Source organism: Pleurodeles waltl, chromosome 3_1 (genome assembly GCF_031143425.1).
Source record: "Pleurodeles waltl isolate 20211129_DDA chromosome 3_1, aPleWal1.hap1.20221129, whole genome shotgun sequence".
Lineage (NCBI taxonomy): Eukaryota > Metazoa > Chordata > Amphibia > Caudata > Salamandridae > Pleurodeles > Pleurodeles waltl.
Window position 1 is genome coordinate 1460181987 of NC_090440.1, and position 22547 is coordinate 1460204533.

The 22547-nt window shown below is 46.4% G+C and overlaps 1 protein-coding gene across 2 annotated transcripts in view; it reads left to right on the forward strand.

Annotated features, from left to right (window-relative positions):
* CD164L2 (CD164 molecule like 2) overlaps positions 1 to 20907 on the forward strand; it is a 184075-nt gene extending 163168 nt beyond the window's left edge. For both annotated transcript variants that reach the window (XM_069225044.1, XM_069225048.1), the window contains exon 6: positions 19886 to 20907. In XM_069225044.1, coding sequence (XP_069081145.1) covers positions 19886 to 19910 — 25 coding nt within the window. In that variant the 3' untranslated portion in view covers positions 19911 to 20907. The remainder of the gene's footprint in view (positions 1 to 19885) is intronic.
* Positions 20908 to 22547: the final 1640 nt, after the last annotated feature.

Genomic DNA, 22547 nt, shown 5'->3' on the forward strand with positions numbered 1-22547 from the left:
TGCAAGAAATGCTGGTATGACTGCAAGCGAAGGACAAAGGAAAAAATGGCACAGAACAGCGAGGCAGCACTGCAAACTGAAGGTTGGAGTCCAGCACCACAAGAGGACTTGGACAAGATGGAGGAGATAGTTGCAGCGGTCATCCTGGAGGAAATCATCACAGGAATACTAGGACAGGACAGTGCCGACCACCAGGAAACACCACAAATGCAGGGTACGTTGCATGTGGGAAATATATGCTAAAATGTCAAGTGCAAGAAGGGGGGAATATAGGACCCACACAATGCATGTCAAAGAGCGTAGAGGGACACAATGCACATTAAGCAAGTTGCACCATGCCGATGCAAGCTACACATGTACCTACGCCTTGGTAGTGCCATGCACCATGACACATACACAACCTGGACACATTTAGAACACCCAGGCCTAAATACCTACATGTATATATGCAGCACATGGGATGGATGGCATGTATAATCACTGTGCTACTGGTTGTGACATCATAATATCTCTTGCATGTAGTCACATCAACACCACCATCACCACCAAGAACTCAGATACCAGCTAGTCAGTCAACACCATTCCTGGGGTTATGTGATAGTGTTGTCCCTTGCAGTAACACCTTACAACTGCCTTGCCTCATTGCCCAAACGCATGTGTGCTGCATCTCACAGCACACAAGTCATTGCAACTGTCCCAACAGTACCCTGGCATGTGCTGGTAGCACCACCACACCGCACATAGACAACACATTCACAAGGCAACCACCCCTACATCATGCAGTCAGGGTGTCCCCTGGGTGCATGGAACAATTAACTGAACAGGCGCTAAGGGAATAGCAGACTGGACCTGTATCATTGGTAACATGCCATTACCGAGACCAACCAAACTGAAGTAGTGTTGAACTGAAACCTGCCACTACAGAAAATATGTACCACAAATAGTAAACAGTAGGTCACAACAGTCACAGGCTGAGCCCACAACTACTCTGACACAACCATGTCAGACACATGGGAATGGGGAAATAAACACACACATTCAAGACATGGGGTATGACTGTGAACATAATGGTGGATAATTCCACATCAACGGGTGGGGGATGGTGAATGGGCAAGCCCGGTGTTGGTTAAACTGCCAGTGCAGTGTACCCTTTGCACTTGGCAGTATGAGTCACACGTTGGGATGGTGGCTAGAAATCTGTCTGTTTATGGTAGCTCTGTGGGGTAAACATTGTTGATGGATCAAATAGAGTCAGTGCCAGTTTTGGGCTGCATTGGATGTAACAGGACACGCTGCACTCAGCCCTGCAGATCAGGCAGTAGAAAGGGCAAAGGGCCAGGGTATGGGATCCCCTGCACTGCCCATGCCAAGTGCATGGGCTGTGCAGGGGCACCAAGGACCTCACCACACCACACCACACCACATCACCAACAACCATTTCATCGGGGTTATACTGCCATGCAAAGGCTGGTGGAAATGCGGAAACAGACCTGGAGGGTAGTGTTGAACGTAACACTGGTCTGATGTCACAAGACAGATGCCATAGCCAGTCTGTAAGCTGCTGGAAACCTCCCATGTCCAGAATCATCTCTAACTTGCTTCATGCCCTGACCTAAGTACAACTACCATTGAATGGCTATGTCCATTGACCCAGTTACCATCAGACACTGTCACATACAGAATGATGTACACAGCAGAAATGTCATACCCATACTGCCCATCCCTGTGTTCAATCCCGTGCTTGTGTCAAATGAGCTGTACTGTCACCATGCTGCACTCATGTCTCATAGTGCAAGAAGGGCTGCATTGAGGGGGAGGACATAGGTGTTTAGTAAGGCAACCGCACCTACACATACAGGAGATGAAACTGAACCCTGCCAGGTCCATGAGTGCTATGCAATGTAGCACACAAACACAAACAACAACATGAGGAGCCATCAATGGCAACAAGAGCATAGTGTCCTGGCAATGCCATCCCTGGGATGGTGCAAGGTCTTAGCACAGCATGGGTGTATGTGAAACATGTAAGACTATGACAAGTGAAAATTGCCATGTGTGGTGCTGTGGCATGAGCACAACAACACCCATTGCAAGGCCTCACCATGCAAATGGATGCAAAGGGAGGGTAGACCATGAAAAGATGGCATCAAGCCACAAAAAGGATAGACAACACATTTAGAAGATATGACACAGCCAATTGCGCTAACTGGGCTTTCATTCATGTGACATGCAGGTGGGACATAGGGCTGTACACTGCAGCTATGATGTACAAGAACAATCCTTTGGAACTAAGGGGTGCATCATAGGCCCCTAGTGCCACAGGAGCGTCACTTTCAGTAACGCTCCTATGGAGCTTAGCACTGTGCAGTATTGACAAGGTGAAGTTAAGCCACTTTTTGGGGCTTAATGTCACCTTGTAAATACGGCCCCTTCCTTTTCATCACTGTGCGTGGAGGTGGTGCAATGGGTGATGCTATGGGCGTGCAAAAGCAACACCCATTGCATTTTGACGCTGCATCAGATAAATAGAATTTTGTCAACTTGAGTCAGTGCCAAAACTCTTACGCCATCCCCAGGGGTGGCGTTAGCAGGGTGCAACCAGGACGAATACATGTATACCTCCTCGTTTTTTGCTTTTCCAATGTGTGTTGCATTCTGCAGCATGCATAAGAAGAGCAAAATACCAGAAATTATTGTTTATGTGCGTGAAGGTGTCCGTTCCTGCACATAAACAATAATTTGTAAATTACACTTTGGGTCTTCTGTGTGTGCTGCATTCTACAGCTCACACAGAAGTGCCAAAGCTCCATTAGTGATTGTTAATGAGCAGGAAGAGACATCTTCACACACATAAACAATCACACCCCTCAACGCATACATCCTTGCATGATGGTGTTACCAAAGAGACGCAGCGTGGTGCTTCCAATTTTTGCACAGCACCGCGCTGCACCACTTTTACATTAATATGGCCCTAATATGACAATGAGCTCAAATATCAACTCAGTGACGTGACATGTCAACTGTCACAACACAGATAGACCGATTTTACACCATCTCATTGCAGAGGATGGTGGCTCTCCTGAGGATCTGCCTGTCCTGGAGTACCCTGATGACCTGGATGACCAGCTGGCAACTATCAGCTAAGAGACCCTTCAAGAAGTCCTTGTAAACCTCCAGACACCACCTCCAGTCGCAAGGAGGAGTATTGATGTAGCAGACATCCCAAAGGCCCCACTTAGCACCCCAATAGTATGACCTGCCAGCACCGACACAGCAGAGAACTCCGACGACCCAGGGACCAGCTTTGAGAGAACAGTGGAGGAGTCCAGGGAGAGCTGGCCAAGGAGGTACGGATGGGGATGCAAACTATGACAGCCAGCCTTGAGGGGATGCGGACGTGCATGGATACGGCTACAGAACAGACTGCAGCCAACCGACGCACACACTCCCCAATGCGTAAAGTTCAGGAGTGTCTGAGGGACATAGCTGCTGCCATGAGGGAGAGGCCACAACAACTGCCCTCCGAAACTGGCATCAGCGTGCTTGGGGACAAGATACGCTCCATGCACCAGGAAAGATCTCCCTCAGGGCAGACATGGCTGCCTACCACAGGGATGTTACTGCTATTCTTAAGAATCAGCAGGCTCTCCTTCCTCCAGTGATGCCATGTGTAGTGCCACAGATGGCAGCTGCTGGGAATTGGGAGTCCACATCTCCAACCACTGAAATGTGTGTGGTCCCCTCTCCCTCCCCACTACCACCATCAAGGGTAGAGGTGGCACCACACACATCGGAGGATGAAGATGTGGAACAGATCATCTTCACCCGTAGAAGCTCCCGGTAACACCAGCCCATGTCACATGGGCAGTATTTTCCTTTGTCCTGTGCTTGACATCATGCCAGTGTTAGCATTGTTGCAGAAATGCACTCTTCACCAACACAGTGTTGACCTTTCCGCTATGGACTGCAATTGTCTCTAACTTTCAATTGTCAATTTATGTCACCCTGCACTGAAAGACACTTTATCCAAGCATGTCCCATGACATGTCCCACAACCCTGGACTTGTGTTGTGTCATAATTGGATGGATTCCACGAATGGGGTCACAGACCTGGACATTGTAAATATTGCAGTATAACACTTGTTATTAAACACCACCTACACAACCAGCATGATTTTGTGTTTTGTGACACATCTACTATGCCTAGGAATTGTGATGTGTGTGACATGTCTTAAGTCACTGAGGGCCATATTTATACTTTTTGACGCAAAACTGCGCTAACGCAGTTTTGCGTCAAAAAAATTAGCGCCGGCTAACGCCATTCTGAAGCGCCATGCGGGCGCCGTATTTATTCAATGACGTTAGCCGGCGTTAGCCGCCGGCGCTGCCTGGTGTGCGTGAAAAAAAACAACGTACACCAGGCAGCGCCGGCGTAGGGGGATATGGAGCTTGGGCGCCAAAAAATGGGGCAAGTCAGGCTGAGGCAAATTTTTCGCCTCAACCCGATTTGCGCCATTTTTTTCGACTCCCAACCCCCATAGAAATGACTCCTGTCTTAGCAAAGACAGGAGTGATGCCCCCTTGCCCAATGGCCATGCCCAGGGGACTTCTGTCCCCTGGGCATGGTCATTGGGCATAGTGGCATGTAGGGGGGCACAAATCAGGCCCCCCTATGCCACAATTTTTTTTTTTTTAAAACACTTACCTGAACTTACCTTAATGTCCCTGGGATGGGTCCCTCAATCCTTAGGCGTCCTCCTGGGGTGGGCAAGGGTGACAGGGGGGGTCCCTGGGGGCATGGGAGGGCACCTCTGGGCTCCTTCCGAGCCCACAGGTCCCTTAACGCCTGCCCTGAGCAGGCGCTGAAAAATGGCGCAAAAGCGGCCGTACATCATTTTTTTTGACCCTCCCACTCCCGGGCGTGAATTTTGCCCGGGAGTGTAAATACGGCGCACATGCCTCGGAGTCAATTTTTTAGACGGGAACGCCTACCTTGCATATCATTAACGCAAAGTAGGTGTCCACGCTAAAAAATTATGCAAACTCCATAGACTTTGGCGCTAGACGCGTCTAACGCCAAAGTATAAATATGGAGTTAGTTTTGCGTCGGAATTGCGTCAAAAAAAACGACGCAATTCCGGCGCAAACAGAGTATAAATATGCCCCTGAGTGTCAGTACAAGAGTGCATGAATATGCGGGCACATATCTATGCACATGGTACCTACATGATGAACGTCGATGCTGGTCTCATCCCCTAAAAGCAATTCACTGAGTATGTAAAACATGTTGAACACGTATGCTACACTCACTACATACAGCAGGAATGGCTGTGAAACAGTTCTCAGGCAAAATCATCAGCTGGGAGTACCCAGAGGGACTCAACCTCATCTGTAATTGCCACTGGTCAGTTTAGTAGGAAAGGAATGACATGTAGGCTGTTGTCAAATGTTCCACAGTGTCCAACATTCCGACACAGAACCCATATAATGACAGCTGAATTACCACACCTACCTGCCCTATACATGATCAACATAATCACCTTGAGAGATGGGTACACTGGATGGCAGATGCACAGACAATTAGATGTGTTGTAGCTGCCAGTGTGACAGCTCGGTTGTAAGAAGGTGATGAACATGTCAAGAGAGGGATCTGGAGGCAGGACGGAATCCTTAGGACAACACACAATTTTCACTGTACACCCATGGGAAGACCCTGAGGCCCAAGCATATGACACATGAAGTAAGGGAGTACCCAACATTTTTTAATTAGATTTTAACAAAACTAAAAAGAATTAGGAACACCTACCCTAACCTAACCTATCCTAACTATACATAACAAACAACAGACCCTAACTCCTCTAAGCTACACTTACCTAACACATTTAATGACACACTCTAAACATTGCCCCCGCCGCCCCCGTTACATCACAAGACACATGCAGGACAACATTTACTAAACTACACATATAGTACCTATTACTAAACAAATATATATGTTTTTGGTATCTTTTTTTATAATACATAAAAGCCCCAACATCACCAACACCCACCCACCCACATAGTAAAATGTAAAAAGTTGAAAACCCACCCACCAAACCTACTTGTCCTAACTAAACCACTAACCTACAACTAACCCCCTAATACCCAGTAAAAAAACATTAAAACAAATAAGGAGGAAGGGGACTGGATTGGGGATGAGAGACATTTTGGCATTCACAGGTTGGCCCTCTTGAGTTTCCGCTTTATGAAGTTTAGTCTTTTAGTGTTCTTCTCAACATTCTTCTCAATAGAGTCCTACTTCTTGAAGACCTGTGTGACATCCCTCTGTAGTTCTCTGAAGGCACTCATGTCCATCGGAGCAGGTGTGGTTGGCTATGGCACGGATGTCGAGGGTGCAGCAGCTGGGGCAATTTTGATGGTGGCAGCTGTGGACCCCTGCACAGCTGTGGTGCTTGGTCCTCCCTGTGTGGGCAGTGCGGGTCCCCCTTAGGTGAATGCCCGCCACTCACCAGTGGATCGCTCCGTGCGATAGCGGCGCGCCATTCTCCTGAACCCAGATTCCACTGCCAGTATGTGCCGATAACAGACTGCCCTCTTCTGAGAGGCACGCAGTTACTGGTTGTTCATGTTGGCAGCTGTTAAAATTAGACAGGCAACCATCAGTGTCAACATTGTATGGAGTATGTATAGATTATTAGCTTACACTCTAGATCGAAATGCACATGCACTCCAACTCACATACAGGAAAATACAATGGCCCTGATAGATCAAACGTCAACGCTGCCTTAGCATCATTTCCTTGACACCATAGCCACACACAACAAGATTAGGAAACAAACCAAATTAGGTGTGCATTGATTTTGTGCCATGTGTCACAATGCAAAGGCAGCATCAACTTCATCATGCTTATGTATGTATGTGTGACAACAGTGTATCCACATATGTATGGCAGTCAGTACTATGCAAGAGTAATGGTATGTGATTGTGAATTGTGTTCACTTATGTGCTGTGTGAAGTTTCCTTGCAGAACATCACATTACAGACCACATACACAGCTCGGGCATTGTTGATGATGGCTGATGAATGGTATCTAGCAAATGTTACCTGACAACTGTCTCCATATGTTGATCTTGAGTATATGGTGACCTGTATGTGGACTACACATATGTCTGACATATGCACATATGTGGTAAATACTGTGATTGACACACTCTGCCTACATTACAACCATATCATGTATTGAACACAATAGTCAGTTCAAAGTCATTATATTTAGCATTGTAATTATAATGTTTGTGTGGTGGACCTGCAGCCCTAGCTTCATATGCTATCATCCATTGTGATGTGCATTCCACAGATGTGTCCATCCAAAGTGTGTGTTCATGTGTATCCTGGGACAGGATTGGGCACCATGGCAGTTACAGGACTGATTTCCATGGATGTACTGCGCAGGCTCCATTTCTCCCATTGCTTGTCATACCTCGCCTAATCATGATGACCATTGTCAACAATGTTGTCCCCCCCTTGTCACACATGTTCCATACAGCCATTGCAACTCTCACACTGAGTTGTGTCAGTGGTCGGTTCAAACATTACAGTCTCAATATGATTTGACATCCACTGCCTCATAAGTGGGCCCCTTGTTTACCTCCTATTTGGGCATGTTGTAGTTGTGTGTGATGAGCTATTGTTGTACAAGTTGTCAACATGGATGTAAATAATATGTTCTGGTCCACAGATTGTGTCCGTCAGTTGTCACATTCAAGTGATCAACTATTTGTGAAATGAGTGATGGTAGCAGTTCAATCTTACGCATCACATGTGATGTTGCTGCTGTACCCATCATATTAGTGTTTGTGACATGTTCCCTGAGGTTAGACTCACAATCCTGTGGTATATGTTGTGTAGATGGAAGAGACCAAAGACAGATTTTGTGAATAAGTGAGGTGTTTATTGACAAAATCTACAAGGTGAGTGACATGATTATTAAGTGAAGAAGTTTTCAACGATGTGCAGTGTGCGGCATATCCCAGCAGCTGTGTTGTGCCGTTTCCCCTCATTTTCTTCTCCACCATCCTCCTCCTCTTCAGGCAGGTCGTCAACCTGCTCATATAAGGAGACGTTCATCTGCACACATATGTTTTGCAGGATGGCACATGTCAAGATTATCTTGCAGACGATATGTGGGGCATTTTGGAGGCTGCCTACTGTGATGTGCAGGCACCTGAATCTGGATGTCAGGATGCCAAATGGCCTCTCCACAATAGTCTGTGTCCTACTATGTCCCACATTATGAGCAGATTCTGCTGCTGTGCTTGGGTTGGGAAATGGGGTCATTATCCATGGCTGTATGCCATAATCCTGATCCGCTGCAAAAGATTAAAGGAGTAAGTTGTTGTTAGGGCTTGCAACAGGTATGTCATGTAGCATGGCAGTTGATATTTAGAGCTGGTTGTGGCTCAAATGTATTTGTGTTATGGTGTGTGTTCCTATCCTGGTGTAATGTTTCCACAGCACTAGGTTGTTGGACATGACAATTGGACCTGGGACATATGATTTGGATTCCCCACTGATGGTCAGTATGTATGTAGCATGCATTGTTTAGTCTACCTGTGTCTCAGTGTGCTATCACTAGAGGGGACATGACACATCCTCAAAACACAGTGGGGTCAGATGTGGTGGCAACATGGTAGTACTACAGAGCCTGGACATCCCATCCCTTTTTGACATGTGTCATTGCAGATGATGTGTGACAATTAGGGCCTTTGAAATTGGTAAGTGAGAAAGCACAACACATTGGCTGCACTGTCCTGTAACATTTTGACTGTGCAAGAATGCCCCATATGTGACATGTTACTTGGCAACCCTTTGTTGTCCCCTGCGCCAGTTGCTCATGTGCAGGCGTGCACCGACACTACCTACGCTGCACCAGGGTACTTGGCTAGCTGCCACAATCTGAGTTCATAGCACAGTCTACTTCCTTATTGCAACCTGCATACAGCACCCCTGGGGTGGTGTTTGTTGTTGGCACTTCCTCAGGTTTTAGGTGACAGCTACATGTGAGTCAGCATCATCATGCTATGTATCTTGTGGTGACAGACCTGCAGCGAAAAACTTTGCACACCCCTTCCACACTACATACAGCATGGGAGGGTGGCCAATTTACAATGTGTCTTAAAGTCATTATGAAATGGTCATCTGCCAAGTTGTACGTACAGTGCAGGCCATGACAATGGAACTGTGGGCTATTACATAGGTCACTTGGTGTTCCAGAGTGGCAGCTAATGTTTGTGGCAGCCATGAGGTGTCCAAGGGTGTGTATCACATTGTCACAGGATGATCAACATAACTACCAGTGTCTCTCCTATCTTCCAAAACGTTAATGTGCATTTATACTGTCAACACATGCTCAGTGCAGGCTATGGGATGGAGCTCAGCTACTTAGCCAATATGTCCCTTGGCACAGTGCATGTGAGGTCAGTGATGTCCTGTTTTCCCCTACTAGGTTCCACTATGACATCCATGAGCTGCACTGTCTGACAGTGACTCTGCTCCATGTTGGGCCATTTATTGTATCTGGTACAGACATGATGGTGTTGTGAGTCAGTGAGTGTTGCATGTGAGGTTGCAGTTCAGTAGGTGTGGTACCACTTTTCACACATCTGGCACATGGTATGTGATGGGCATTGATCTTGTATTTCTATGTGTGTGAGCCAATGCGTCAGGCACATGTGTCTGCACACTACAGATAAGTTAGGTATGTGTTGATGAGATGCACTTGATAGAGGCACAAGTTGTGTGGTGTCATTTGTTCTGGCAGTGATTTGCACGGCATGACTTGAGACATCTGTGCCTATTTGGAAGTTACATGACATGGGCATGGTGTATGCCACTGACACGTCTGTGCTATTCTTTGTTTGGTGTACTGTGTGTGAAGTGTACATAGTAGGTAACCTGTGGGCACTTGTAGTGGTTTCTGTAGTTCTGCTGTTAGCAAAGGGTACATGTCTGCACCTGTCCTTCCCGTGGTGTGCCTGTCAAGTTGTGGGTGTGTTACGTACATGTGGGTGTATGTATTAGTGATGTGCACTGATTGTGCTGTACTGCAGCCTGGTGCATATGTGTTATCACCTGCACATGTGTGTTACACTGGCCATATTTTACTGTAGTGGTGTATGTTTTGTGTATCCGACAGAGTTGGTGTGTGGTGTGTACATTGCTAGATTTGTTGACTTACCCACAAGTAGGCCATTTCCAAATATTCCATCCTGGAATTGTTCATCGATCCTGCTGTGCCGGAATATGTAGGCGTCACGGACACTCCCAGGATACTTGGCCAAAATGTTTATGAATAGTCCCCGGTGGTCCACTATGCCCTGCACATTAATGGAATGCGTGTGCTTGTGATTCCGGTATAAGTGCTCTGTTGCTGCAGGTGGTACGAGCCAGACATGGGTGCAGTCAAGTGCACCGAGAACATGCGGGAAGCCATGGATTTGACAGAACCCCTGTTTGTTCTCCTGCTGCTTTTGGTGGGTGTTGGGCAAACTGATGTCGAGGGGTGTCAGGGAGATGGCAGCTTTGGCAGGAATACAGAGAACAATGGCTGTGAGACACTAGCAACCAGTGCACCCGTTGTTTGGAAGGATCCATTTGCCAGCATGTGCAGGACAGCGAGCAGCTTTGTCATAGGTGGTATGTTGTGTGGGGTCTGCAGGCTGCCTGTAATTTGTGGCTCAATGTGGTGCAGCCTGTGTAGTATCAATCAATCAATCAGTCAGGGATTTGTAGAGAGCACGGCTATTCACCGGTGAGGATCTCAAGGCGCTGGGGGAGCCAGGGGGGGGGTGATGAGGATCAGTCGAAGAACCAGGACTTGAGGTCCTTCCTGATCTGAGACAGGGTGGGAGATTGCCTGAGGTGGATGGGGAGGGTGTTCCAGGTCTTGTTGGGGATGTGGGAGAAGGATCTTCCTCCAGCTGTGGTTTTCTGGGGGCGGGGGACCTTGGCGAAGGCCTGGTTGTCGGAGCGGAGTTGTCTGCAGGAGTGTAGAAGGAGAGTCTGTGGTTGAGGTAGGCTGGTCTGGCCTTGTGTAGGGCCTTGTAGGCTTTGGCCAGAGCTTGAAGGTGATTCTCTTGTCAATAGGCAGCCAGTGTAGGTCTCTTAGGAGGGCGGACGTGTGGCTGTGTCGTGGGGTGTTCTTGATGAGACGGGTAGAGGTGTTCTGGATGCGTTGTAGTCTTTTCTGGGTCTTGGCGGTGGTTCCGGCGTAGAGAGCGCTCCCGTAGTCGAGGCAGCTGCTGACAAGGGCCTGGGTGACTGTCCTTCTGGCTTCAGTGGGGATCCACTTGTAGATCTTTCGAAGAAGGTGGGGGGAGTGCGTTTACGAGGGCAGAGGGCCACCAGGACTCGTTCCAGGCGGAGGGTGTGGAGCCGAGGATGAGGACTTCTGTTTTGTCCGAGTTCAGTTTGAGGCAACTATCTTTCATCCAGCCGGCGACTGCTTTCATTCCTTCATGGAAATTGTTTTTGGTGGTGGTCGGGTTGTTGGTGAGGGAGACTATGAGTTGAGTGTCGTCGGCGTAGGTGACGATGTTGAGTGCATGGCTTCTGACGATGGTGGCTAGTGGGGTCATGTAAAGGTTGAAGAGGGTGGGACTCAGTGAGGATCCTTGGGGGATGCCGCAGCTGATCTTGGTGGCTCCCAAGAGAAAGGAGGTTAGTCGGACCCTCTGTGTTCTTCCGGTGAGGAACAAGGAGAGCCACTGCAGTGCTGCAGTTCTGAGTCTCGGATGCTGGCGTCGTGGAGGCGGGTGCGTAGTGTGTTGTGTGAGAATGTGATTGATTGATTGATTGATTGAAAGGTGGCAGAAAGGTCCAGGAGGATGAGGGCGACGGTCTCCCCTTGGTCGAGAAGGGTGCTGATGTCGTCTGTGGTGGCGAGAAGGACGGTCTCGGTGCTATGGTTGCTTCTGAATCCTGATTGAGAGGGGTCCAGGATGTTATTGGTGTCCAGGAAGGTGGTGAGTTGTTTGTTGACTGCCTTCTCAATTACTTTGGCCGGAAAGGGGAGCAGGGAGATGACCAGTAGTTTTTGAGGTCTGTCGGGTCGTGGATGCCGTCGGGTTGGCTTGCCGGTTCAGTCTGTAGGTCCTAATAATCTCTAGGTCCCTAAGGCCAGACAGGGTTGTCCTGGTTCTGAAGACCCTCTCCTGCCTTCTGTGTTCCCTTTTTGGTCCGCATTGTCATGGTGGTGTGTGCAGGAGTTGTTGTTGTCCTCTGCGCCGTCTAGCGAGCTGGATCATTATCACCTCCATCTTCTCCTGTGGGTTGTAATGTTGCTTCTGTGTTCTCCTCAAGTAGTGGTGTGTTTGCCTCATTTTAATGCCTGCCCTGATCCAGGCGTTAAATTTTGACGGAAATCGGTATTCACGTCATTTTTTTGGTCCGTCTCCCACCCATGCGTCTTTTTTGGCCGGGTGGATAAATATGGCTCTAGGGGGTTTAAGTCATTTTTTGGACGGGAACGCCTACCCTGCATCTCATTGACGCACGGAGGTTTCGCGCATCCGAAAAATGACGTTAACACCGATATTTTGACGCTAGGTGTGTCTAGCGTCAAAATATAAATATGGCGTTGAGTTTACGCTGAATTAGCTTAAAAAATTGTGCTAATTCAGTGCAAACAGAGTGTAAATATGCCCCTAAGTGAGAAAAGGAAGAAAGGGCACTATGGTGTTGAGCCCGTTGCATGAAGGCCAAAACATGGATGGTGAGTAATAACAAAACAGAGACATTGCTTGGGGTACATGATGGCGAGCAAATCAGCAACTCAATCACACCCCTGCTCTTTTGATCCAATGCATGCAGTGCTCAGGACCAAACCAATGCCCACATGTACACGGATAACAACAACTAGCCCAACCCGCAGAGTACAGTGGGGTGATACATTACAGGTATCAGATTAGGAAAACAACATCTTAAGGAAGGAGAGAAGGAAAAATCAAAACAGGATAAAAAAGGCCAGGACAGCCTCTCCAGCGACAACCTGTTACCTTCAGATTAGATGAGGGTAGGCGAGACAAATCCAGGCATGTAGATTTCAAGGTGATTATGCATGGGACAGACTGCAGCTTAAAATAAAAACCATTTAATTTCCCCCGTACCCAAAAATGTATTGTGTGTACAGTGCCCCAATACCTTTGGGTCGTTGTGCCAAAAAAAAAGAATATGACTGTGTGTAAAATAACTGGTGCTTATTTAAAGTGATCCAATATCATTGGGATGCTTCAAGTTGGTGCCGTCTGATTAGGATGGATCAATCTGTACTTGGTTCATGCACCACAGAAGGAAAAGGCAGTGACACAGGGAGTGACACCTGCCTCACAAGTGCTGCTGAATTAGAAGGCAGCAAAGAAGAGGTATAATGATAGCAAAGAATGGTAAACAATGGGTGGCTAAAAGCCCCTTGTTACAGTTTTCTTCCTAGACCCTATAGGAGACGTGCTGGCTGAAACTAAAAATGGTTTAAATGTATGTTGTGCGTGTGCTTACAGGTACAAGTGTGTTTACATAAGAGACAGCATGTATATATGTGTGTATGTGTAGGCATCTGTGTGTAAATGAAAATGAGTGAGAGTCAGTGACAGGTAGTGTGTGATAATGTGTCGGAGTGAGTGTCAGTAAGCATGAGTCCAGAGTGAGTGAGGCTGGATGAAGTAAGAGAGACAGTACATGAGTGAGTGAGCATGAAAGAATATGAGGAAGTGTTAAAGCTTGTGAAAATTAATGTAAATGAGAATGAGTGCAAGGGAGTGAGAAAAATAGTGAGAGTAAGAGTGAGTGCAAGTGAGTATCAGTGAGAATGTATGATTGCTTCAGAGTAAGAAGAAACTTGAGTGAGAGTTAATAAGTGAGAATGGATGAGTCAGAAAGAGTGATAATAACGGAGTGTGAAAGTGAATTAGGAAGTGAGTAAGACTGAAAAGAACACAGCAGTATCTTCTTCCAGGTCAGGACAACTGGCAATGCATCTGTGGTGGACAAAAGTGCATGTTGATCCCAGTTTCTTCTTGGTTCTCAAAGCAGTTTTTAGCCAAAATTCCAAAGTTTTAGCTTTTGGCTATCAGGGCATCTTCAGCATCACTTCCAGGGACCCAGGTCTAGGAAAGCACCCCTTGGAGGGTTGAGGATTACTCAGGCTGAGTCCAGGAGTGGGTTCAAGATGGTTGGCCCTTTTCTGACCCTGAAGTTGTTATCAGGAGGCTAGCCAGCTAGCTTTTGGAGGTCCTCTGGTAGTCTTGGATTCAAGAAGTAGAACAGAACTCAAGCAACATAGCAGGTGTCTGAGGGTCAAGGCAGGCTGAATATTGGGGCTGTGGGTCATATTTTTATACCTGGTGCCTTCTTTGAAGTAGGAGACGTTTCTAGAAAATTTCATTTGAGGTACTTGGAGTTTTCTGCTGTCCTAGTCAGGTGCCAACCTGGCTGCCCAAACAATGAGGTAATGTGAAATCCTTTGTGTGAAGGCAAGGCCCAGCCATTTGACTTGTAAGTGGGGCTGTGCCCAGCTCCACCCCCCATCCTGGCAATGGAAGTTTAAGGCATGGTAAGGGGTTTATTTTGCCAAGTCAAATTGGCAGTTTTATCCACCTTCCAGCAGAACTGGCAGACCTGGGACATGCTTTAAGGGCACACTTAAATGGATGGTACATTCAGTGCTGCAGGCCCACTAGTAGCATTTAGGCCCAGATTTATGCTAAAGTGGAACAGCGCGGTGTTGGGCCAAAAATAGCAGAGTTGCAGCACTTTTGAAATGCAGGGATGCACCATATTTACAGGAATATAGCGCACCCCTGCATTTGACCCTGCGCTGGTGCTGAATTAAGCTGCCTAGTGACAACCCAGGCATTCTTGCACCATAGTGCAAGGGTGTCTGCATTGAGGGGATAGATTGTTTAGGTGCAGGAAGGTGTCCCTTCCTGCACCTAAACAATCTATAATGGTGATTTGACACTTCTATGTGTGCTGCAAAATGGAGCACACATAGAAGTGCCAAAGCGTCATTTTGAAATGATTTTTTATGTGCAGAAAGGTGTCCCTTTCTGCACGTAAACAATCACCCATGGCATTTTGCTTCTTCTATGTGTGCTACATTCTGCAGCACACATAGAAAAAGCAAAAAACAAGGAGGAAGAAAAGCTTTCCTCATCATTTTGCCATGGTAACGCCAACCCAGAGGTGGCGTTAGTTTTGGCGCTGCTTCAGGTTTGCGACAACTCGTAAATATGAGGCAGTGTCAAAAGCAATGGGTGTTGGGTGGAACGCCCACTGCAACACCCATTGCATGCCCTCTGGCACTGAAAACTGTGTTGAAGGGGCCCATATCTACAAGTTGGCATAATGCCACAAAAAGTGTCATTACACCTCCTTGTAAATATGGAGTGGTTAGCGCCACCGGAGCATCATGAAAAGTGACGCTCCAGTGGTGTTAGCGGTTCTTAAGTATGCCCCGTAATTTACAAGCCCTGGGTTTATGTTATACCATTGAACTAGGGACCTAAGTAAACTAAATATGCCAGTCAGGTGTAAGCCAATTTCACCATGCTTCAGGGAGTGAGTACAAGCAAGTTAGCAGTGATAAAGTGCACAAAGTTCTAAATCCACCAAAAAAGAATTCAGAAAAATAGGAGGGTGAAGGCAAAAAGTTTGGGGAAAGACCATCCTAGGACTAACAGGACTAACAAGCGTCCCTCCAAGCTGGGGGTGTGGAGAAGGGGAACTACTCAACCTCCTGGGAGTTCCCATCACTAAGGCATAAGAACCAGGACAAACCATCAGCATTCAAGTGGTCTGACCCAGCAAAGTGTTCGACCATATAGGGAGATGGACCCCCTTAACAGTTAACAGTTTTTAATTCTCACCTATCATCTGCAAGAGCCATCTGAGGGTCCTGTAGTGTGTCTGAACTTGGAAGTGATTCCCAAACACGTGTGTTCTCAGCTTCTTTAGTGTCCAGACCACAGCAAAGACTTCCCTTTCAATAGCACTCTGTCCATGTTCCCTGGGAAGTAGCTTCCTACTGATGAAGGCTACCAGCTGGTCTAAGCCCTTCTCCTTCAACTGTGAACACTGCCCCTTTGCCTAAGGTCCTATGATCAACCAATGAGGGAAGGCAGCAGTTCCAACCCTCCTGGAACATCCAGGGCTGAACTGCAGGTAAGTGTGTGTGTTTTTTTTTTCATGAATGTTTGGTGCGTGCATGCATGTATGTTTGATTATTTGGTAATTAGTGTTGTGAATGGATGTGTGTGTGCACGTGTGTGCATCAACGAATTTCATGAGCCAGTTACAGTACAAAGTCCCTGTAGTATTGGGGTACCGCCAAAGCATATGTTGCCCCATGCACAGGTGGCTTAGGCTCACTATACAAGAGTTAATTCTCCCAGTAGATGAGGTGATCTCCAGAGGTGTCACCAGCTGCCTGGCCAATAGCTTGCTGCCTCATGCCCTCCAGGGCTGTGCACTCCTTCTGTGCCTTGCAGAACTCCTCCCTGGAGGGTTCATCCTCCAATTGCCATCCAGCAAGCACTGGTAAGTCTCTTAGGGAGTTATTGTGCTTCCTGGTAGACTCAGGTGTGGCCTCCCCAGGTGTTCCATCCACCTGTACTGTGGGGCCTTTAGGGGCTGGTTTCCCACATCCCCTGCCTTTCCCCTTCGTGGCAGCTTCCTGGGCCATTCTTCTAGGCATTGCTGACCGCTCCAGGCACCCATGGACCTTGTGGTCATACAGACCCATTCAGGTAACCTAACATTCCCAGGTGTGACCTGCCTTCCAGGCCATGTGCTTCTGATCGTTCCCGAGCAAAACAATCCACAGGCATGTGAGGGCTCACAGCTACCCTAAGAGAACCTGAGATCCCCCATTCAAAGGGAACCAAAGTCACTGGGTAGCGACTATCATGGTTGTCTGCTACTACAACCTAGTGGAATGTATTAGGTATCACCTGCTCTGAGGACAGATGACACCAGATGACACCTGACAATATTCATGCTGACTCCTGTGCCCCTTAACACCTTTACTCTCTTTCCATTGATGGTGACCCACTGCCTGCACTTGGAAATGTTAAAAGGAATGTGGACTTTGGGCACCATCTCTCTGTCCCCCAGGGACAATAGGGTAGCCTCAGCTGTCTTTCCCACACTAACTGGAACTATCTCCTCCCCAAGCTCTACACTGGCCAATACAGGTGCATACCCAGAAGTGGTGGGCTTTGCCCTCTTGGAGCACTCAGCATCACCCTTTGTGTGCCCAAACTGGTAAGACTTATAACGCTTGGGGAAAAATGTACCAGAGTGTTCTTATCTAGAAACCCTCTTTTGCTGGTCATATGGTCAGTCTGGGCTGGGTCCCTTTCCCTTGTGAGTTAATTAGGGGGTTGAAATAACTCTTTCTTTGTTTTCTCTCATTCCCCCTTTTTTTAAGGGAATCCTGACCACCGTTTTGGGATTTCCCCCAAATACCTTCTTGGACACTGTGGTACTGGCCCAGATGTCCATCTCCAGACACACTTCTTCCTGCCCCCTTATGGGCATTCTTTGGGGTCAGTTTAGCTCTTCCTGTAGCTCAGGACTCAGGTTTGGGTCCTCATCCTCATCATCTAAGTTTGCTCCCTCCTCCTCAGACTCATCCTCCTCCCGGGTGGCCTGCCACCTCTGGATTTCCTCATAGATTCTGAGGGCTATCAGGATGTCCAACTTTGAGGCTTTCTTGCTTGCTTTCAGCCCCCTTACCTTGCAGAGCCTCTGCAACTCAGCCCTGGTGAGGGTGTCGATGATGAGCAACAACATCTCCATGATACTGTTTAGGGCCTACCTCAGGGCTGATTATATGTGATAAAAAGGGACTTCTAAGTAAATTAAATATGCCAATCAGGTGTAAGCCAATTTTTCCATGTCTTAGGGAGTGAGCACTTTAGCACTAGTAAAATACACAGAGTACAAAGAGTCCTAATGCCAACAAAAACTAATTCAGAAAAATAGGAGGGGAGTAGGCAAAATGCTTCCGCCCTAAGGCTGGAGGTCTAACAGTGCTCATTTGATATGTATACAATGACAGCTAACAACCTGGGAGTATGAATAGATGAAAAGCTATCAATGGACAGACACTGGGGCAGTAGCTGGGACCTGTTTTGGTCTGCTGCATTCAATCAGGAAATTCTTCGATTTTTGCCAGTTGAGACCCATAGAACAGTAGTTAATGCTTTGATTACATCCTTTGATGTATAACCTACCGGTAGTTATAGCTATAACCTAGTTTCCATAAGAAAAGCATTTTTTTTGATCTGGCTATATCTTTGGCACCGTTTGATGAATCTTCATGAAATTCCCCCCCAAAAAGTGTCCTATAGGGTGTTGCACATGGAATGTTTCATGGTGATCCGTCAAACGGGGGCCCGTGTTGATGTCTGATTGGCTGCCAAAACTTCACCCAGGAAGTGTTGACAGACATTTTTGTATTCAACTTCAGCCGAGTACCAAACAAAAACACAAACAAATCGAGGGTGGCAGGGAATGAATACCCTACCTCCCTAGCCTTGGTCCTAGGGTCCCCCTGGAACCCAGGGGCCGCCACCTCCCCAGGGCTACAATTAAGTTTAAAGAGGGGGTCTGCACGGCCTGGGGACCACCACCTACCTAGAGCTAGATTTAATATGTATATGGGGGCAGCGTGTACCCCCCACCTGGCCCCGGGACCACCAGCTCCCTGGGGCCAACAAATTTTTTTAAAACAGGGAGGTGGGCTGTGCGGCTCCCCTTCTGGGCCATATAACACCCGGGCCTTCCTGTGGAGAAAAAAAAGAAAGGGGGCAATGGGCCCCCCCCAGAGCAATATATGTCCCTGGGGACCGCAAACACCAGGGCCAGCTACTGCTAACTCTGAGGTATTCACCCTCAGAAGGTAGCTGTTTGCTTTTGTTTTACGGGAGCTGCAACAACTCCCACCAAGCAAAACAAAACAATGCACTTCCAGCAAGCCGGAGCTGTAAAAATGCTCCCGCTTGCTGGAAGTGGAGATTTCATCTCTTTCCCTGCCCACAGATATGTTTGCAGGGAAAGAGATGAAAGTTTTGCTCCCACATTCAGGGAGCTGCATCTCCATTTGCAGGAGGCAGGGAGCTAGCTGGGACCCGTGGGACCTCGAGGCTCTTCCCGCAGTCGCCAATGTTTATTTAACAAAACAAAAAGAATCCTGCCCTGCATTGTGGCACGATGCACATTTCTCAGAAATTAAACCTCAAACAAAAGTACTTACAGATATAAACAAAGCAGGTGTCTAAGTTGAAGCTCCAGTTCTGTAAAGTACTAATCATCCTAATATCATGTGAGTAGTTAAAGCAAACCAAATGTGTTTTCGTTGCATTTCCACCGTGAAAAGTTATCTGAAATCCATGGTTGAAGTGTTTGCATCATTGCTTTTTTCAAGCACAATATTTCATGTAGTGATTGGCATGAGTGTGTTCTTTCTTGTAATCTGCTGCTTAGACCACAGATTGTGTTATCCCTATAAAAACCGTAAGTATGCAAAATGGCATAGAAGGCTTGCCCCTGAGAGAGCGTAATTTTTATTACATATTATACAGTAGACGTGAAATGCTTATGATCAACAATGCTACATTAAATAAAATATTCATTGAAATATGTGCATTAACATAAATGATTTTATGTGTGTAAACTAATGTCAACTATAAGAGATAATCGTTCAAACTATGCCTATTAAAAAGTATAAAACTGCATTCATTAGAACTCGTATATCTTAAGTTAGCATGAGCCAAGCAAAGCTGTGTAGCTCTCATATTAAAAGCGTATTTTTCTGTCTCTTCAGTGTGCGGACTTGCAAACGACCATGACCCAGCTATTGTTCTTTCTGTATTTTGTTAGTAACATGAAGGAATTTTCTCATCCGCATGCTAGCATCTTTTAGTATAAAATGATTGTGCTTCGAAACATTATTGGACACTTCCAAGGACAATGAGACGAGGGAAAGAGAACTTTTACCCTGAGATGTGTGCCAAGATGGTGAAGTACCCCCGGATATGCCACCTACGAAATGCTGATTATGAAGACCAATCAAAAGACGAATTAATATCAAGAAATGACAAATGCATTACTTAATGTATAATTTGATAGGTTAACAATGGTGGGGTGTATTGACTGACCAATAGAATTTTGGGGGAACGAATCAAGAGGAAGGGATAAAAACCCATGACACAGGGAACAGATGGCTCATTTAGGTAGGGAATGATATTGATTGCATCTCGAAACTCTGTCACTCTATTTGGTGACTTGAGACTTAGAGAAAACTATTTTTGCCCATAGACTGCCCCTTACACTTTTCTCCGTAAGAGGAGAGTGTCTTTGCCTTTAACTTAGATAGACTATTGGCGATCTAACTGATGTCCTGAAGACAAAGACTGATCCTGAATGCTGACTTAATCAGAAGAGGGTAATTATAAAATTGCTAATAAAGATTCATTTATTTGCCTTTTCTTTCTAGGTACCAACTGCTGTAGTTTTTTTTAGAGACCTTAGTTAGATGTTTTCCAAATTGGTGTTCAAATTGTTTTGCATGAAGCCCAACATGCTAATGCTAATTAGAGGTTAGATGAGGTATTCATTTTGACTGACAAACCAATGTGACTGACGTGATGTTTTGCTGAACTAGTATCTTAGAACATTCGATGTATTTGACGTATTACGATTCACTTATATCTATCTGATTATCTATGCAACTGATCTATGCATTATTGAAGGCTCATTATGATTATCATCTTGTGACTGCGCTTATATGTTTCCTGGCTTTGAGATTGATGCTTTTACTCTTAGATTGTAAACAATAGGGAATAAAATTCATAAAACTCCATTAAGGTGTGGTTATTCGTGACTGAAAGGTCATGATTGCGCCAAAGGTTTATTAATGACTAAAGTAAGATATATTTTGGTGTTAACTATTGACAATGTTATTGACGTATTGATTGATATTTTGATCAGTTATCTCGTCCTACGGTGTCTCACCACTGGGCCCAAAGATTCATCGTCCTAAAACGAGTCCTGATGTGTATAAATTGACATAGACGGACGCGTTAACAGTTCTGGTAGCAGAGTACGGTTTGGCCCTTGGGGGCCCTAGGACGGAGTTTTCATTGTTTAATTGTTTTCTTGTAATAATGCATTCTGGAAAGATGATGAGTTGCTAGATTTGCCATGGGCTTTCCCGGGATCTCGGAGCCTGCCTAAATGAGTTGGGAATGTTCTTGGCGCCATAGTATGTGTGGTTAGGGTCTCTTGCGCTTATTAAATCTTATGCACTTTGCAGGCGATTGTGAATATTTGAGTGCAATTAGGACAAATTAAGTGTTGTTTAGAAGGAGTGGGCGTACTCCACAGCATGAGAGTAGGGAAGTTGGCGTACTTCATGTGAATGCAGCGCTTGTTGCTCAAAATTATCCACGTGGTTGGTTGTTGTATACGGGCCTATTGAGGTCTAAGACTCCGGAGTATAATGTTAAAATGGTTCATGTTGTAATCTGTGTTGTTTAGTAGGTCAATCGGGCGTGGTTGACAAGTCAAGTTTCGAGTTATGATACATGTGTGAAACCTTCGATGGAGATTTGACAAGCTCTAAAGTGCACCAGAAGGAGTCATTGACAAGTCGAGAGTAGGATTTGCAGGTCGAATTCTGCTTGCGTATGAGGGAACTGAGAAGGAGAGAGTAGCGGCCGAGGCTTCAAGTGAAATCTCTGTAAAGTTCTGAAGCGAATGTGTTACCCTTCCTGTAGTAAACCAGCAGATTTGTGTTGTCATTGAAGTGCTAGCAATAATTCGCATTAGTTTGTATGAGTTGTGAGGAGTTAGCAAGGTGTGGACAAGCCGCAAGACTTTGTCAGCTGCAGTGTGTGAGTGTGACGTCAGTAGTGCCGCGCTGGGATAGGTCAGATGTCGAGAGGGGTCGCGCACGGATTGGTTACTGTCCGTGAGAGACAATAGGTTGAGCAAAGGGTAGGTGAAGAGTGTCCTGGGAACTAAGCCGTTTTCTGAGTAAATATAAAATAAAATGAATTTTGTTAAGGCATTCAAAAGCGCTTTGAAAGGAGATGTGTATATCGTTGCAACTGATGGGGAACCTACACCACCTGAAGGTACACCAGCTTACACGGTTATGGAGGAAAAGGGTGTTGCACCGTGTTTATGGATAAAACAATGGCGCAAACTAACAGAGAAAGAAGGGTGTCTAGCGTTTTCAGAACATGGAACATTTAATCAAAAAGTGTTAGAAAATTTGAGTTGGATGTTAAGTACGCAGAAACCACCTCCTCGACCGGCACAATATGAGGCTTTGGCAATTTGGGACCTGATGGCTCTTAAACATAGACAAGAAAGATTTCACAGAAGATTGACAAGGGCAGAAAAATCCTATGCAGAGGCTAGGTGGGATAATGAGAACAAAATGTGGAGACGAGGAATAGTGGATGGGTTAAAGCTGTTTC